Source organism: Trachemys scripta, chromosome 1 (genome assembly GCF_013100865.1).
Source record: "Trachemys scripta elegans isolate TJP31775 chromosome 1, CAS_Tse_1.0, whole genome shotgun sequence".
In the NCBI taxonomy this organism is placed as follows: domain Eukaryota; kingdom Metazoa; phylum Chordata; order Testudines; family Emydidae; genus Trachemys; species Trachemys scripta.
This window is the reverse complement of record NC_048298.1, coordinates 37424954-37443663: the sequence shown is the minus strand read 5'-3', so window position 1 is coordinate 37443663 and position 18710 is coordinate 37424954. Positions and strand designations below refer to the sequence as shown.

Sequence of the window (18710 nt, the reverse complement as noted above, 5' to 3'; positions counted from 1 at the left end):
TCTTTATTAAATACAATATACTTTGATCTTTCTTGTCTTTGATCTATAGATAAACATTACTGGACCCATGGATATATTTTGATTTCAAAAGAAGTAGAAGATTGTGTCCCTGTGTTTCTGAAGCATATTGCCAATGATGTATACATTTGTGGGAAAACCATAAACTTATTGAAATTGTGTTGTCCCAGGGCAAGTACTTGCTTGGTTCTTTCACATTGTGCTACAAAAACAAATTCTTAGCATATGTTGACTAGCTCTGTGGCAAATAAATTTATGCTTTTATTGATAAGTGGCCCTGCCAAGGATGGATGTTATTTAGCTGTTTACATTCAAGTATTCGTGACCTCAGTATTCCAGTGTAACCCAGATGTTGATAGCAAATTGACAAACTATGAATGTGCAGAAGCAAGTTTAAAGTACCCTTTATACAACTTTAGGTTTCATATTTTCCTTTGTGTAAACCCTGAATGTTTTAGGCCCCCATGCTACTGTTCTCCAACACCCAGCCAACACTGATCAAAGCAGAGGGCCTCCTCTCCCTAAAGAGCTGAGTTTAGCCAATCTGGAGATCATACCTTCTCCCCCCCATTGTTTTGGCTTTTTTTTGCTGCACCCTTATTCAGACACGCTGTAATAGTTCCACTGTATACATTTTTTGCAAAACAGATCTGTTTGTCGTAGGAAGAAAGATTGAAATAATAAATTTAAAGTTCCCTTTAATTTACACTTTGATCTTTTCATCTGGTTTCTAAGATCTTGACTTTATATACCTTGCAGGTCTCGGTCATGGGGTATAGAAACATGATCCTGTTATATCAGTTCCATTTTAATATCTGGATGTACGTGTTGTACCTAAAGGCAAGCAGTGGCCATTATTGGACACATAATGCCATAAGCTATTCAAGAATGTAATATGATTAAAAATAGATATTTAAACGTCTGCAGAATGGCTCAGAACAAGACTCCTCATAGGAAGTATCTCAAACAGTTAATATACGCATATGCAATCATAAAGCCTGATTAGTCATTTAAAATTCACAGACTTTTTTCCCCACTACTTAATTGTATAATATTTCTTATTTGTAGCATTACATATGCTGGTCAGATATCCCTGTTCCTCGGATTTCTGTTGTTTTTTCCCTTGAGGAGCTGAAAGAGATTGAGAGAGACTGTGCAGTATATGTCGGTCGAATGGAAAGAATTGCCCGTTACAGTTCTATTAGCAAGGAGGAAAAGGTAAATGAGTAATAAAGAAGAATGAATTTTATATCATTAGCATATTTAAAGAGAGCTCAGATTTCTAATTTTATTGTATATGTAAAATACTGACATTCATGACTATAGTCTTCCTGTGGTGGTCTGCTTGCTTAGTATTGCTATCTATTGCTAGGGTGAAAAATAGACTAACATAATTACGTTCTTCATTTTGTTTAACTGGCATGTCATTATTGTTGACATTTTCATGATTTTTGGAAATAGTTTTGGAGGACATTTCACCAGGAGTTTGTTACATCTGCTTTAATCTATTAGGGAAATGGTAATCAAGACCCAACGAGTACACTATCAGAGTCAAACTAGTTTATTAACTAATCAGATTGTTCCATTTGTCAGTCTTTTTAATCATTTGCATGGCTAATTGTTTTAGTAGAACTTCATTACTGTGAACAGATCATTGTGTTAATAAATTTTAGTATAACCTTAGATTTTACATTCAGTGATTTGCTTAATTAAGTGTCCCATTTATTAAGTGGCTATAAATCCTGGAAGCCAGCTATCTTAGGACATTATTGCTATGTGTATGAAAGTGTACACTTGAAATTGCAACGCTGTCTCTTCATGTTTGAAAAGCATAATAAAACTATATATATTTATCGCCTAGGATTTGCGCATGGAGATTGCGAAACAGGAGTTGATTGTTCATGCTCGAGAAACAGCAAGTAAAGTACTAAAAGCCATTAATGGTAAGTTCCAGTCGTGTTTTCATCTAGTGAATTTTTTTCTTTGTTTTTTTCAGTATGTTGTAAAGTAACTATTTTAAATTTAAATACAGATCAACAAATATCAGAAAGAATGACTTTGGATGCAAGGAAACGGGAACAGTTTCAGAAATTAAAAGAACAGTTTGCAAAAGATCAAGAGGTATTTCTGTGGTTTGATTGCATTGAGAATTACATTATTTGCTAAAGAAAAACAAAGAGAAATTCCAGTTTTACAGTGAAACATCAATTATTATGAAATCTAATCTTAGGAACGACCAATTATACAAACCATTTTTTCTGAAGGGAGGGAAAAATCATGTAATAGTGATGGCTATGAAGAAAAAGGCAACAACCCTTCACATTCTGATGTTTTCAATGCATTGGAAATCACCTTGCAGTGGTTTGAAGGAGAAGACAGTAATGCAGTGGACCATACTGCAGTTTATGCACTGTACCTATTGTAATTTTGAAATGTTCAATTTTATGACCTCCTCAATCCCCAATTAGTTTATAAAATAAGGGGTCTACTGCACATTCTGAAATCACTAAAACACCTAATGATACACAGTTTAAAAAGCTCTTTAAAATGTGCCCATCTATCTGACTGGGTTGGTGTTGAAAGTGATTTTTTTAAGAGTTCTGAATGTTTATGTAGCGTCGACTTACGATGAAACAGGAAGAGATTGATGATGATTTCAGCTATGCCCGAGAGCTCAGGGAGAGAGAGAAAAGACTGAAAGCCTTAGAAGAGGAACTGGAAAAAAAGGCAAGGTAATGTATTAAGAAACAGTATTTGTGGTTAGTCTTCCAAAGGTTTCAGATCACATTTTCCTGTAAGGTCTGGCTTTAAAAAACAATTAAAATATTGCTCTTCATTTTGGAATCCTAGCAATGCTCTAGAGAACAGACAGTCTACATCAATGACATCCAGATTGGTTTTTATCATAATCTTGGCTTTAGAAAAACCTGTAACAACAAAATTTGTGATCAAAAGCTGCCCCCGCAGCAAAAGAATCGGATGTCAGAGCAGATTAAAAACCAGTACATGGGAATTAAGATAGACTTTTTTTTGTTTTTGTTTTACTGCTAATGTTAAATGTGGGTTACAATACTTTCCTCTGAGTCTACATGGACCCCGATCTTACTTCAGTGGGGCTCTACTTGGGCCTAAGGTCCACCCAAGTGGGTCTGATTGCATGGTCAGAGCCACAGTTTATACATTGGTGAATGCTATTTGGATTATGTTTTGAATAGCTGTCAGAGATTAAGGGCTGCATTTTAATCCAAGGGCACACGTTGATGGTGTCCGAGTACGTAAGGTGAAATGTATATCTCAGTCAGTTCCTTTTAGTTTGATATATATTTGGGACTCGCATGCAGGTCAGGTATTTCTTGGTAGTTAGTCATTAGCAGGGGTAGAGCCTTGGGCTTCAACATGTACCTTCAAAATCTCCAGCTGGAAGTGGTGGATTCTCCGTCTCTTGATATCTTCAGCTCAAAACTGGATGCCTTTGTGGAATATGTGTTAGCCAAACACAAGGTACAGGGCTCAATACAGGGTAATTGGTTTAAGGGGCTGTGATATATAGGAGATAGGATTAGATGATCACTCCAGGACATACCGTAGCCAGGGGTCATTACTGCTCCCATTAACCATCAAAAGGACAAATACAATATATTTATGTGATTAAAAATTAAATTGATGAGGACAGTGTCATGGGTGTGGTGTTCTATTTTTAATTGTTTTTATTTATCAGGTAGACTTAAACAGTAATGAGCAGGAAAGGAACACTTTTTTCAGTGTTAAAATTGGTTATAATTAAGACTGCATGTCTGTCACAGAGGTCACTGAAGTCATGGATTCCATGACTTTCCATGACCTCCGTGACTTTTGCAGCAGCTGGTGCGGCTGGCTCAGGGGTTGCCCGAACACTCGGGCAGCCCCTGGGCCAGCAGCAGCAGCAGTTTGGGTGTGGGAGGGGTCTCAGGGCTTGGTCAGGGGGTTGGGGTAGAGGGCAGCGCTTACCTCGGGGGAGGAGGACAGGGGCTCCTCAGAAGCAGCTGGCATGTCCCTTCAGCTCCTAGGCAGAGGGGCCAGCTTTCAGGCACCGCCTCCATAGTTCTCACTGGCTGCAGTTCCCGGCCAATGGGAGCTGCAGAGCCGGAGCTCATGGTGGGGCAGTGCACGGAGCCCCCCTGGCCTTCCCTCCCCCTAGGAGCTGCAGGGACATGCTGGATGCTTCTGGGGAGCTGTGCAGAGCCAGGTAGGGAGCCTTCCAGGCCCTCCAACCCCCCCACCCCAGCACCAGCGGAAGTTCTGGGCCGCAGGCTACCACCTGCGTGTCCCCCCTCTCCCCCCCCAGCACCAGCGGGGATCCTGGGCCACCCAAGTTTTAGTCAGGGGTATATAGTACAAGTCATGGACAGGTCACGGGCTGTGAATTTTTGTTTACTGCCTGTGACCTGTCCATGACTTTTACTAAAAATACCTGTGACTAAAACGTAGACTTAATTATAATTGATGTAAGTTCTGCATAGTAATTATAGCTATTACAAGCTTTGACATTACTCATCAATATATACAGCTAATGGTAATTTGTCTTTGTTTTCTATTATACATTTAAGCACATTTGTTATGAAAAATTAGTGTCCTACTAACATGGTTCTATAAAAACTTATTGACAAAAAATACCATCCTATTTTCATTACATTTTCTCAACCGGATTCTGTACTGTGGATGAAACCTCTGGTTTTTAATTTTAAAAATCTATAGTCTGAGAGATCTGTCATTTTCTTGCTCTTCTACACCAGCATATGGTCTCAATATACAGAGTACAAGATGAAAAATACGTAGGTGGAGTGTCTGTAATATAGTATCTTTGCTATCCTTCAGGCAAGAATTAATTGACCATTATAGCAAACTTTCTGATGATGCAGCCCGTAGGGAGCAAAGAGCTTTGTGGAAAATCCAGCGGCACAAACTGGAAACAGCCCGTCTCAACTTTCTATTAGAAGATCAAAAACACATTGAGGTATCTTCTACATTTTTATAAGAAATATCATTTGTAGCATTTTAACATTTGATACATTAAAAGCTTTTTGGTTTTGCTATTTTGATTTTTAGGAGATGCTTGAAAAACTTCCTGATGGGAAGTACAGGAGGAAATTAGACATTATTCCGCATAAGCAGTGCCAAACAGTCTCAATTATGGATGCTGTTGTTGAAGAACCGAGCTCTCAGGTTGGTTTATTTTCTGACAGAAGCATTGCATGACAATTCCAAGTTTTCTAATGTGAATTTTGTAAATCTGTGATCACTAAATAGAAGAGTCACCATGGCAGAAATGTGAATGAGTATTATAGTATTATGGTGCTGACAATAAAAAGGGGGACTGGAAATAAAATCTTCATCTGGAAAAATAGTTTAAAATACATACCAACTGTGTGTAAATGACTGAAGAATGCAATAATTATTTATATTTTAGGTATCTACTGTGGAACCTGTGCATTCTGACAATAATGTTGTCAGAGGTGATTCTGAATCTGGACTGAAGAGTATTACTTCTGCTGATAAACCATTGGCTTCGCCCCAGTCAGTAAATCCTCACATTAATCAACATTCTGAGCCAGCTGCAGCAGGAACTGAATTCCAGCTACTAAGTACAGAACAAACATGGGATCCATCACAGAGTTCTAATGCTCTTCCTGAATCCAGTCTAAATATTGAGGATTTCCTACCAGAATCACAGGAAGAACAACCTGCTGTCGTTGGCTCTTTACTAGATGAAGGATCTTTACTAGATGAAGCATTTCAAAATATTAGCTCAGAACTTCCTGAAACTACTCAAATAAGTGAAAGTCAGCCTCTTTTGATAGGAGCACTGCAAGGAGAAGACAATACACAGTTACATCAGCAAAGTGAATATGATTTTAATACAATTCTCAGGCCAGCTGCTGTTTCACAAGGACATGGCAGAGTTGGAGAAAATGTGTTTGTGGAGAGTAGGAGACTTCAGTGGAATATTCATGGACATGTATCCAATGCCAGCATTAATGTAGGGGAATATGTGCCTCATGCAGAGACTTCCCAGTCACATTCAAATCCATATGGACATTCTTCAGATTCGCACATAAAAATTGGGGAATATACCTCTGAAGTTGAATCTAGTCGGCCTCGCTGGAATATTCACGGGCATGTTTCTACAGCTCATATTAAAATTGGGGAATATACGTCAGAGGTAGAGCCCTCAAGGCCTAGATGGAATATTCATGGACATGCCTCGGAAGCTAATATTAAGATTGGCGAGTACGTGTCAAACATAGAGCCTACAAGGCCTCGGTGGAACATCCATGGTCATGCATCTGATGCCAATATGAAGATTGGGGAAAATGTGTCGGAGCCTGTACCGTCTAGACCTCGGTGGAGCATCCATGGCCATGCATCTGATGCCAATATCAAGATTGGGGAAAATGTGTCTGAGGCTGTACTATCTAGACCTCGGTGGAATATCCATGGACATGTTTCACAATCACACATTAAAATGGGAGAGCTAGTTTCAGATACTGAGCTTTCAAAACCTCGTTGGAGCCCTTTTGGCCATGCATCTCAGTCAAACATTAAAATAGGGGAGTGGTCTCCATCCACAGAAACTGATCCGATACCTCATAATAAAACTATCTCTGGTCACTCATCAGACTCTACAGTTCAGACATGTCTGTACAATGGAGAATTTTCTCCCACTGATGCAAGTAAAAGAGACGATAAATCATCAGAAGGCAAGGAAGAGGTCTTACCCCAATCACAGTCCTCAGACAGTGTTCCAATCCTTTCAGATTCTAATATTGAAGGTGAAAAGCAAGAAAACATCACAGAAGAGAGAGAGAAACAAGGTTAGAATAAGACAATCAAACTGTATTCAGTTGGTCAGTAGTTTTTTAGGACCTTATAAAAATTACCATCAGGTGTGTTTGTTCTATCTGGATACTTATGAGTTAATTCATTGAGTATATGGCTAAACACTATTAGAATTTTTAGGCGAGAATTTGCATCTAGTCTAGTCTCCTGCATGAAAAGGGTGAAATATTTGTTAAAATTTTCCACTGATTTGAAACTTTGCAGACCCGTTATAATTCTAGTGTGTTTTTAAATAGCTACCTTGCACTCTGAAATTGAAAAATGTTCTGACAATACTTTAAATATATTAATGCTAATAGTGTCACTGTGTAATATATACAAGCATGTGAACCTAAAGTTCCCTGTTTTTCAAGTGCATTGTAATGGTGGTTTTGTTACAGATTTTGCATTCTTTTGGAATTATGATCAGGTCTGAGATATGATCCAGTGACTATAGGCAGTCAGCTGTATTTTGTATGTTCATGGGTTTTTTTTTTTTTCTTTTTCTGATACTGTTTCAATTTGTGTTATTACAGTAATTGCAAAAGATGTCTGCAAAGATCTCCCTCTAGAGCTTCCTCAGGGTTCACAGGTAAGGAACACATCATTTGTGCATGGGATTTATGAGATGATTGTCTCTGAGAGGAGGTGTTAGTTATTGTCTGCATTCTCTTAGACAGAGGAACCTGAAAAATCGATTGCACTGACTGTTACACCTCAAGAAACTTTACTTTCTGAGGCTTGTGCTTCTGAGACTAAAGAGAAGGAAGCTGATGATGATACGTGGAAGAAAGAACAAGCTTATCTGAAAGCCTTATCAGACCAGTATTGCCTTGAAAAATACCAAGACAGCTATGATTTAATGTGTGAGTAGAACTCTTGAAATCTTAGTTCAGCAAGATGATGTAATGGTCTTGAGTGAGAAATCAGGCTTTTAGCATAAGGAAAAGTTCTTAGATGATTTTTATCGTCAAAATTATTAAGTACAGTAGCAAAACTATTTTTCTTTACATAAAAATCTGAAGTCTACTGTAGCGTGTTTTGATTTTTCTAATCTGGAATGACTTTCAGGAGATTAATTGAAATAGCTTAAGTATAACAGCTTACAATTTTTATATGTATTCTTCAATTTAGCAGAGTTGCCAGTTTCCCATCTCTTGCATCATGTGATACCCAGGTCATACACTTTCCCAGTGGATCCTTTGGTACAGTCAGCAACAGATGAAACAGCTGTACAACTTAGTGAACTTTTATCTCTGCCAGTGCTGATGAAACACTCTATTACTGCTCCACTAGTGTCTCAGTAAGTATTAATTAGGAAAAACAAATCCACTTCTATTAACTCAGTTATTTTTTCTTCACTGGGCATTTTCCCTTGAGACAGAGCTGCACGAAAAACTACTTACTACTTCTTAGAGTGCTATTCCACACATGCGTACACATGCATGCTGTGTGCCTGAGTCTGGAAGTTCTTCAAAGGAGTGTCCATTGACTCTCACGTGCGCATTGGCTTCCCTCATGTTCCCGACCAAGGGTATAATAGGCGGCGCAGGTTGATGCCGCTCCAGTTCCTTCTTAACGCTGCATGGCTTTGGTTGGAATTGTGTCCTTCAGTGTATAACCCGTAAACTAAATTTGTTGTGAATAGTTTTTATATCTAGTTTAGTAAGTATAGGCTATAGGATAATTTCCTCCCGCCCCTGCCTTTGGTCTCCCCGGTCTCAGGACTATCCCCAGAGTTCCAGGATTCAAGACTTGAATCTCTTGCCCTCTCGCCTTCTCTGTCAGTGACTAGCATCAAAGGTGCCTGTATTGCCTGGGTGAAGTATACACCTCTCCAAAGATACAGACATGACACTTTTGCTTAACCAGTCTGGATCCCACCAGATGAAAGCTTCATAAAGAGAGATTACTGCTAATATTTTTCCTGTGGTCCATGTAGTGTCACTAAAGCCCTTTATATACAACCAATCTTCAGATATGCTGGCAATTCCAATCAAGCTATAGTTCTCAGTAGTGGTAGGTTTTAGTTCTGGTTTATCCTGGATACTATCTGTATATAAGGTTTCTCCCATTTTCTTTTGTGCATGTGAATGTCATGCAAGCTTGTACATTATGCTAAATATTGAAATGTTAATTTGATAGTAATATCCATGACTGCATTTTAATAGTAAGGAAAGAATTGTTCTTAAGAGTGATTGTCAGTTCATGTTTTTATTAGTGTTTCCCTTGTGAACAAAGCAATAGTCGATTACTACTTTGTGGAACTGAACATAGAGAAGAATTTTGAAGCACTACGGCATTTTTTGTTAATGGAAGATGGAGAGTTTGCTCAGTCGCTTAGTGACCTACTATTTGAGAAGGTATTTGTGCTGGCTTGTTTATAACTCTGGTATTTGGTCATTTGCAATAGGCGTGATGTTTGTGAACCTCTAATATCTCATAAAGTGATATTAAGGACCGTTCCCAGTGTTGACATAGGTAGCTAAAAAAACCCAATATGAGTAAGGGTGGTAGAGAGGTGTGGGTTAAAATCCTAGCTGCTATTTTTCCCCTTGTCCATTTTGTACCCCCTTGTGCCACGGCAGCAAATTCTGTAGCAAAGAGGCCCTGCTGAGGCCTTAATGACTGTGAGCCAAAATGCACCCTCTCTCAGGGATACATGAGGCCCAAGAAACTCTGTAAGAGCAATATATTTTGCTGATATTCTCCCTGAGGAATGGGGTGATGGGATTTGGCAGACTGCAGAAGAGGCTAGCGGTATGACCTCTAAACTCAGCAGAAATTGGAGTTCAGGGAAGAGAACCTCCAGTCCTGTGAAAGGCTAGACTGCGCTATTGCTCTGGCCCATGCTGGGAGGATACTGTTGCCATTGGTTGAGTCCCACCACTCCCCTCCATCACCCTGCAGGGGCCCATGCTATGAAAAGTTGGTCTACATTCCCACTTCAAAAATCCTACAGTGCACTGTTGAAGGAGAATTAGGGAGGGGAATGTTGGAATGTTCTGCAGAGTTGGCACTTGTATGCCTCATTTCTGTGTCCATGGATGAGGTCCACCAGAGTAAGGTCACAGGAAGGATGGTCTGGGCTTATGTCTGGCTATCAGGACATGCATGGGCACACCAACTCTCTAGAAGCTGAGAGTATTTTGGTCACGATCAGAAAAGCACTTTAGCACATGCTTAACTTTGAGCATATGTGAGAAGTTCTGCTGAAGTCAGTGGGGCTGCTTGTGCTTAAACATTTTGCACCTGAGTCTTATGCTCAGTATTGTCATTTTAATAGTTGCAGGGGGATCAGAATAACATAAATGAAATGTTTAGAATGACATGATTTTTTTTTTTGTTCTTTATTCATTTTGAGACCTGACACCTGCAATTCTAAATTTGCTATGTACTTCTATTTAGATTTTCCATAACAGCAGTTAAGGCTTTATATTTGTATTTTGAAAAGTGAATTAGCAAGTTCTCATTTGGATTTTCAACAAATAAATTAATTTAATTAGTAAACATATGGCAGAAAACACATTAAAGTTGTTTAAAGTTCTAAAGGTGAAAATTGAGAGGTTTATTTCACAGTATTAATTTTGATTCTGTCACATTAATTTGCTAATTAGGTTGTTCTGCTGTTGATCATCATGGTACTGAGCCAAAAGACTATGGGTAAACATTTCAAAAGCAGTCAAGTCCCATTTTCAAAAATGAATAAAACACTTGTGCCTAAGCCACTTTTGAAAATGGGACTTAGGCTCCTAGGTCACTTAGGGGCTTTTGAAAAATTTACCTTAAAGCAAGAACATGACTTGTCTGTCTCTAAAAATTATATGTGTAATGAATTAAGATTTCTTTTTTTCAAGCTTGGTTCAGGGCAAACTCCTGGTGAACTTCTGAATCCACTGGTTCTCAATTCTATCTTAAATAAAGCATTACAGTATAGCCTTCACGGAGACACCCAGCTTGCTTCCAATCTTTCTTTTGCACTCAAGTACCTTCCAGAAATGTTCAAACCCAATGCTCCTGATGCTCTGAACTGCTTGGAGCTACGGTACAAGGTAAGAAAGCATGTAGAAAAGATTATATGAAAGTTATACTTTGCTCTTATACCATGATCATTTGAGCATCCATGTTTCTTTGATGTATAGTAACTGATGATTTACTACCTCCCAGAGGAAAAGAGTCAAGAAATTAGGCTAATCTAAATGAATTCATAGGGTTTGCTCATCCTGGTCATTCTATGATGCCATTTATAAATTCATTCAATTATGTTTCAGCAGCCTGTAGTACCTGTGACTGTAAGAGCTGTGAAATATTCTGAAATGATCAAATATGATATGGACAGGTAACGTTAATGACACTTGGTTTTATATATATATTGTATATACTTTTAGGTTGATTGGCCTCTGAACATTGTCATTACTGAGAGCTGCATGAATAAATACAACAAGATCTTCTCCTTTTTGCTGCAGTTGAAGCACATGGTGTGGACTCTCAAGGATATTTGGTTCCACTTAAAACGTACTGGTAAGATACATTAGAAAAGGTACTACATAAAAACGTGTTTAGCTCCATGTGCTAGACAATAGATTGTAAACATGCCATTTAAAACAGGTACTTTGGTCCTTAAAAGTCAAAATTTATTCAAGGAAACTTGTTTGGAATTTGAGACAGGTTTCTGCTGATAGTTTTGTCAAACCATGATTTTTATGGGAACCGTCTCTACAGCAGAGGGGGGCAAACTACAGCCTGCGAGCCACATCTGGCCCGCAGGACCCTTCCCTCTGGCCCCCGAGCTCCTGCCAGGGAGCGGGGTCAAGATAGGCTTGCGGAGGAGCCAGCCCAACTCCCCAGGTGCCGGGCGGAGGCTGGCCCCTGGCCCTTCCCTCGTAGTCACAGTTCCCCCAGTGCCTGGGCAGTGCGGCTGCAGCTCCAGCCCGGCAGCACGGCTATAGCGCAATGGTCAGGGGGCGGGGAGCAGGGGAGTTCTGGGGGGGTATGTGAGGAGAAGGGGGAGTTGCAGGGGGGGCGCTTAAGGGGCCTGGGCCCTGCTGCTGGGGACAGAGGCAGAGCAAGCCAGGGGCCCCCCTTCCACCTCCAGCATGCTTGGCCCCTGTCCCCAGCAGCTAAGCCTATACAGGGAGCGAGCCCTGCCCAACTGCCAGGGAGAGCAGCCAAACAAACAGGGGAAACGCACAGGGCAAGGACTGAGTCCCTCTCCCCCCCCCCCCACAGGTAACGTGGGGCAGGGAGAGCAGGGAGGGTTGGATAATGGGCCCCAGGGGGGCGGTCAGGGCGTGGGGAACGGGGGATTGGATAGGGGACGGGCATCCGAGGGGATGGTTGGGGGCAGAGAGCAGGGGTGTTTGGATAGGATGCGGGAGTCCCGGGGGGCAGGGGGGGGGGGGGGGGGGGTTGGGTGGGGATGGGGGCTCCAGGGGGCTGGATAGGGGGCCAGGCCACGCCTCGTTCCCCCAGCCTTCCCTACCCTCCATACAATTTCTGTATCTGAGGTGGCCCTAGGGCCAAAAAGTTTGCCCACCCCTGCTCTACAGTGTCAACAATAATATCTTTCTGTTTTTATTTTCAGCATTAGTGAGTCGTGCATCAAATTCTGTTCAATTTCGACAGCTCCAGCTGTATAAACATGAAATGCAGCACTTTGTTAAAGTTATTCAAGGTTACATTGCTAACCAAATATTGCATGTAACATGGTGTGAATTTGGAAACAAACTGTCTTTTGTAGGAAACCTGGAAGAAATTCACAGAACACATGCAGAATACCTCAACAAAGCTATTTTCAGGTAAGCAAAGCAGGGAAACACTTCACTGTTTTTCCTTGAAGTCAACTGAGCTGTTTCAGTTTACTCCAGCAGAGGATTTATAAATATGGTATAGCACACATACACCGTGTGTGTGTGTGTGTGTGTGTGTGTATGTATACACATAAAATGATTTCAACAAACATACAAAGTAGTAATTATACAAAAAAAATAATTGTAAAATCTTTGCATAGGTACAACAGAAGCACCCAGAATATTAGTGCTGTGATGAAAGGGAAGTTCCTGATTTGTAGTTAATACCTACTACTTAGGGAAATGAGAGTGTTGTCTGACTGAATAAGTAGTATGTACAAATAATCCAAATTCAAAGATTGCACCAGGGCTGTCTCTATACATTGTTTATATTTTTAATACCTATGCAGAGTAGTTAATTTCAGGCTGCAGGACGATTCCCTGGCAGAGCAGTTGTCATCTGATATACACAGACGTTGTTTCTGAAAAAAGACCACCACCACGGTTCATGAGTAGTGGAAGTAGTACTACTTGCTTTATGAATCAGAGGCTGTTAACACTTTGAGCCTCATACACTACAGAGGCTGTAGAGGCGCTGAGATGTTGTGATAGAGAGCAAAGCAAAGAGGACTAGGATAAGGAGAATGGGGTTGAGAGGTAAGTAGATATGGGAGTGGTGGGGTAAGGAAGGAATAGAGAGAAAAAGAAGAGGTCAGAAATGACAAGGGAGGAAGAGAAGATGGCGAACAGAAGGAGTAGATACAAGAAGAGGCAAAAAGAGTGTGTCCCACTAGAAGTGGCATCTCTTGTTAGTTACAGACAAGAACAGGTGCATCCAGAAAAACCAGTTCAGGCATTGGGAAGTGGCAGAAATGATGACGGATGCCAAATTACCTGGGCAAAGTTAAGATGAACTAGAGCATGACACTTAAAATTTAATCCCACCAACATAAAAATAAAGGACAAGTGTCTGGACTGAGCTCTTCATATGTAAATGTCAGCAACCTTGAAAAGTAGGTAAACCATACTGGACTCAAGAGTTACATAAATTCACTCCTGTAGAGTCACTTGTTTTGTTTTATTTTGAAATGATTAAAGAGGGAACCCAAAGGATTCTCTCTGCCTTCTAACTGCTCAAATAAACAATGGCTCTTTAGTTTTTTTAAGTCTGTTTTTTTTTTTTTTTCACCCTAGAGGACTATTGACTGAGAAGGCCACTCCTGTGATGAACATTATTCACAGCATCTTCAGTCTCATTTTGAAGTTCCGCAGCCAATTAATCTCTCAGTCATGGAACATTGATGCTGGCAAGCAAATGGCTGTTCATCCCAACTTTGGTTTGATGCAACAATCTTACAATACTTTCAAATATTACTCTCACTTCTTATTCAAAGGTAGGAACTCAGATACGTTATTGGGCTAATTTATATTACCACAATCAACTGACACCTGAAAAACCCATCAGTTCTTGCAGTTGTCTCTGATAGTGCAGCCTGAAAGCAGGAGAAAGTGTATATTGAACTCATTTTGCGTAGTGCTAATCTCTCCACGTCCACTAATGTAAAGCATCAGAAGTCTGAATTTCTTGGCATGTGTCCCATAGCTGACAATAAGTATCACATTTGGTGGTTTACGGGGAGTAAATCTATGGTAAATAATTGCTTCTTAGCCTGCTATATGCTTAGATTTACCATTTATCTGCAATGTAGTCCTTGAAACCGTATGACAGACAAAAGTATCTAAAATGGCAACACAAAAAAGTCCTTTGAACTGTATTTTACATCTCCTGACAAGACAAATACTACATCTTACTGTGAGATTGAATTTCCTGGCTCTTGCAAGGGGTTAAGTAACTAAGGCCCACAGGCTGCTCACCTACTGCAAGATGTAGTTAAATCTAGTTCTGCAGACAAGAACTTTGCCACTGTGCAGATTTTTTGCGACGTAGTTCATGTTCTTTTTCGCAATAGAATTCCTTGTGGCTGTCACCTCAGCTTGAAGGGTCGGCAAGTTAGAGAGACCCTATCTAATCTTCTGCATTTCCCAAATAATACTGCTCTTGCAGACCCTTCCCGTATTTCTACCAAAAATAAATTCACCTTTTCATGTGAATACAGGCAGCTCCTCACTTTGCTTTGTTAGCAGCCCCAATATCCAAAGGAAGTGCCACTTTTTCCTTTAAATATCAGTCATTAGATACTGTTTCCATCAGATGGTATCCTTCAGGAAATGAGATGCCCTTTTTATTCATTAAGAGTGTCTAAAAGTGGTGTCACAGGATAAAAAACAACAAAAGCAAATATTTCAGGATGAGTTAGAATGGCTGCTTCCAAAGCCTATGGGAAGTCAAAACAGTTCTAGGAGCCATTTAAGCCAATCCTTTGAGATCTATGGTTGCTTCACGGACAGAGATTAATAGAGCCTCCTGTAAGGAAATATGCAGAGTGACCTGGTCCTTTGCACTCCCCCATATTAATCACCACAAAACAGATGTGTACTTACTCATGTCCCTGTAATCTACAATATTCTATCTTTCACAAAGGGCGTGATTCAGAGCCTACTGAAGCCAGTGGAGAGTCTCCTGTTGATTTGAGTGGGCTTTGGATCAGGCTCTAATCCTATATATTCTACACCTTTCCTTCTTCCTTGCGTGCTGTTACTGCTTGCAAATCCCCCTCGGTGCATGAGATGTTTATGAAGCCAAGACAATTTTTCTTACTTTGATTTAAGTCCATACATTGGAAAGATCCCTTCTTTATTGTTAATGATGGTTAGCATTAGTAAAGATTTGCAATCATCCCAGGTGTTTGTCTCATGGTCCCTTCTGTAACACAGTGGTCTTGGCATAAGAAAACTAGCAGAGCTGTTTCTTTTACAGGTCGGGCATCTCAGTAGTGCCTGCCCACTGTTTAATATGATGTTATGGGAACCTAAAATTGTCCTTTTAAAAATAGTTTGGATAAAGTGTACTTGTAATTAGAAGAATAAAATTCCATTTATATGCACACTGTCTAGGATTGACACTTCTGTTCCTTGCCTTGATTCTGATTTGTTGTACAGACAGTTAATGAGAGCACTTTGTAATTCCAGAAATAGAGGCAGGGGCTCTTTTATACAGTTTTAATTATTTGTTTCTATCTACATCAGACTTCTGCAATAGGCTTTTTCCATGATAATATTCATACATTTAATCAACAGATTGACTTGTTAGAGGTTTAAATTACGATTTGTGTATTTGCTTTTCCTACAGTGGTAACCAAACTTGTAAATAGGGGATACCAACCTCACCTGGAGGACTTCCTGCTGCGAATCAACTTTAATAACTACTACAAAGATAACTGAGCTCTAGTATACTGTAAGGAATACTGGTAGCATGGTAAAGAAAATACAGCTACAGCTTTATGCTTATTATTTATGGAAATTGATGCTAGTAACAGAGGCTTATTTTAAGAAGTAATCCATTGTTCAAAACAACTTTGAAGAGTGAAACCATAGCACTTAGAAAATGATGCCATTTAGAATCTGTACAAATCACCACTTCATCAGCACATTGAGAATTGATCCCGTCATTACAGGGAAGAATGGGGCCTAGTGTTAACATGGGAAAGGACATACATGTAAATCGGTTAATATATAATATACATTTTTCCTTTCAGTGTTGTGAATTCATGTTCAATGTAAATACATGTTTGTGAAACAAATAAACAAAAAGATATCTTTTAAAACTTCTTTGTGTTCAGTATGCCCAAATTTGGTCCATTTAATTTATTTAAAAACTGACGCACATTCTCAATCTAAATCACATTTACATTTAATATTCTATAATTATTTCTACAAGTCTGCTATTCACAAGGAATGAATAATATGGCTGAAATATGACATTTTGAGTACATCTGCTCAGCTGCTGGAAAGTGAGACTGGATTTGGAATATTTGTGAGAAACAGTAAGTCATTGGATTACATAACACAACAGTTATTTAAAAAAACAAATAGTTTGGTTGAAGATGTTCATAAAATGAGATTGGTATGTAAAATGGCAAACACAAAAGTTTAGTATCACTAACACAAGCAAAGCTCTAACTATGAATAACCTCAAATCAGTGATTTTTAACCAGTAAAACTAGAAATCCCATATACTTATAAACCATTAAGTTGCAAAGATAAATCATATATTCATATTTAGTAGAGCTGGTAGAAACTCAGAATTTCTATATCTCAAAAATTGATTTTGTTCTGATTCACATGGTGGGGCTATACCAAAGCCACAGACCCTGGAAATGCAGGGTTCCCAGCACTGGGGCAGTGTGCATAGTGGGGCAGTTTTGAAAATTTGAGCCAAATGTGTTTATCCTTTTAGAGTTGCATCAGGATTTTTTTTTAATTAGTTTCCCCCTCCCCCCTTTTTATTCCCCTGTCCCCAAGTATATTACTGAATTTTGAAGCCGTGTTAGTCTGTATCTACAAAAACAACAAGGAGTCTGGTGGCACCTTAAAGACTAACAGATTTATTTGGGCATAAGCTTTTGTGAGTAAAAACCTCACTTCTTCGGATGCATAGAGTGAAAGTTACAGATGCAGGCATTATATACTGACACATGGAGAGTAGGGAGTTACTTCACAAGTGGAGAAGTAACTTGCGAAGTAACTCCCTGCTCTCCATGTGTCAGTATCTAGTGCTTGCATCTGTAACTGTCACTCTATGCATCCAAAGAAGTGAGGTTTTTTTTCTCACGAAAGCTTATGCCCAAATAAATCTGTTAGTCTTTAAGGTGCCACCAGACTCCTTGTTGTTTTAGTCCACATGGAATTACTGTTCATGGAGGTGTGTAATGCCTATGCTAGATTTGAAATATTTTGGTTTTGAGTTACTGTTTTTTACAATGTTGCTTTGTGCATGCACAGTAGAAAGACCTTAATAAAGCCTACAAGTGGGCGCTTAGCTGAACATGTGTGTTCACTATATATATGTGTGCTCTTTTTGCAAGTCTATGCACCTGTGTACATGCTCAGTTATTCACAATTAAGAGACATCAGAGGTGCTTGTTAGCTGGTGAAATGGCGACCTTCTTTTCTTTGTGTTTCTAAAACGTACCTGAGGACTTAGATGCAAAAACTTAATATTTCATTGTCACTAGGTTGTGAAATCAAACATTTCGGTCAGAAAATCCCAAGTGTAAAGTTGGCTACAGTGGGAGCTGAGGCTGCTCACTTCCTTGTAGGAGCAAGTCCATATTTAGTATCAAAGGGTTGCAGTGTTCAAACATGGCAATGTGTATCTCTCCGACTGTTTCACACCTTTGTCTGTAATATAGGTTCTTAGTGTCTTTCTTTGTCAGTGGGAGGGGGAATTCAACCTGTAGAGTTATTATATAAATTATATAAATTTATTCCCCCAAAATTTAGCCAGTTAATAATAAATAACTGGCTAAATTTTGGAGGATTAACAACTGGCTAAATTTTGGGGGAGTTAAACCTAGTCACAACAGCAATACTTTGGAGGGGGAAAATAGCAACAAATCAGCAAATTTCCGATTTTTGTCTGTCCTGGCACACAAGCCTCCACTAGAGGTCAGCCAAGCAACTTTGAAAGGGAATAGTGAATAGAGGGAAATAGACCATTAGAAAAAGAGCGACCTGAACCACACACATTTTTTTCTATAATACAGTTTCAGTAGGGCAGAGTTAACTTTCCTATGGGTTCAATCCGCTTCACTCTGAAGTCAATGGAAAGATTCCCACTGACTTCAATGGGAGTTGGATTAGGTGCTATGTTATGAAGGGACGATAGTGATGATAGGAGAAAATTAGACATGGAAGGCACCTATAGCTTACCTAGTTCTTCCCCCAAGGGACTCTTTGCTAGTAGTTGATCTAGTTAGTTTTTAAATTTCTTGAGCACTTTTTGAGAATGATTATTCCACAGTTTAATATACTATTCAATGGCAAAAACTACATCAAAGCAGAGTTGCGGTTGTTTGGTGATAGGTCATTCCCTTGCAGAACACTGAGCTGAGCAACACCAGGAAATGCACAGTAAAGATTGCCCAT

At 39.6% G+C, this 18710-nt stretch overlaps 1 protein-coding gene across 2 annotated transcripts in view; it reads left to right on the top strand.

Annotated features, from left to right (window-relative positions):
- The window catches only part of TUBGCP6 (tubulin gamma complex associated protein 6), a 34658-nt gene extending 18271 nt beyond the window's left edge, over positions 1–16387 (top strand). The window contains exons 10-26 of one of the 2 annotated variants that reach the window (XM_034767655.1): positions 50–189; positions 1087–1236; positions 1880–1961; positions 2051–2139; positions 2635–2750; positions 4873–5011; positions 5104–5220; positions 5465–6869; positions 7410–7465; positions 7550–7739; positions 8008–8176; positions 9095–9236; positions 10731–10925; positions 11262–11394; positions 12458–12671; positions 13857–14056; positions 15913–16387. In XM_034767655.1, coding sequence (XP_034623546.1) covers positions 50–189; positions 1087–1236; positions 1880–1961; positions 2051–2139; positions 2635–2750; positions 4873–5011; positions 5104–5220; positions 5465–6869; positions 7410–7465; positions 7550–7739; positions 8008–8176; positions 9095–9236; positions 10731–10925; positions 11262–11394; positions 12458–12671; positions 13857–14056; positions 15913–16004 — 3629 coding nt within the window. In that variant the 3' untranslated portion in view covers positions 16005–16387. Of the gene's footprint in view, positions 1–49; positions 190–1086; positions 1237–1879; positions 1962–2050; positions 2140–2634; positions 2751–4872; positions 5012–5103; positions 5221–5464; positions 6870–7406; positions 7466–7549; positions 7740–8007; positions 8177–9094; positions 9237–10730; positions 10926–11261; positions 11395–12457; positions 12672–13856; positions 14057–15912 lie in introns of both variants that reach the window. The other variant, XM_034767645.1, reaches the window with a different exon arrangement.
- Positions 16388–18710: the final 2323 nt, after the last annotated feature.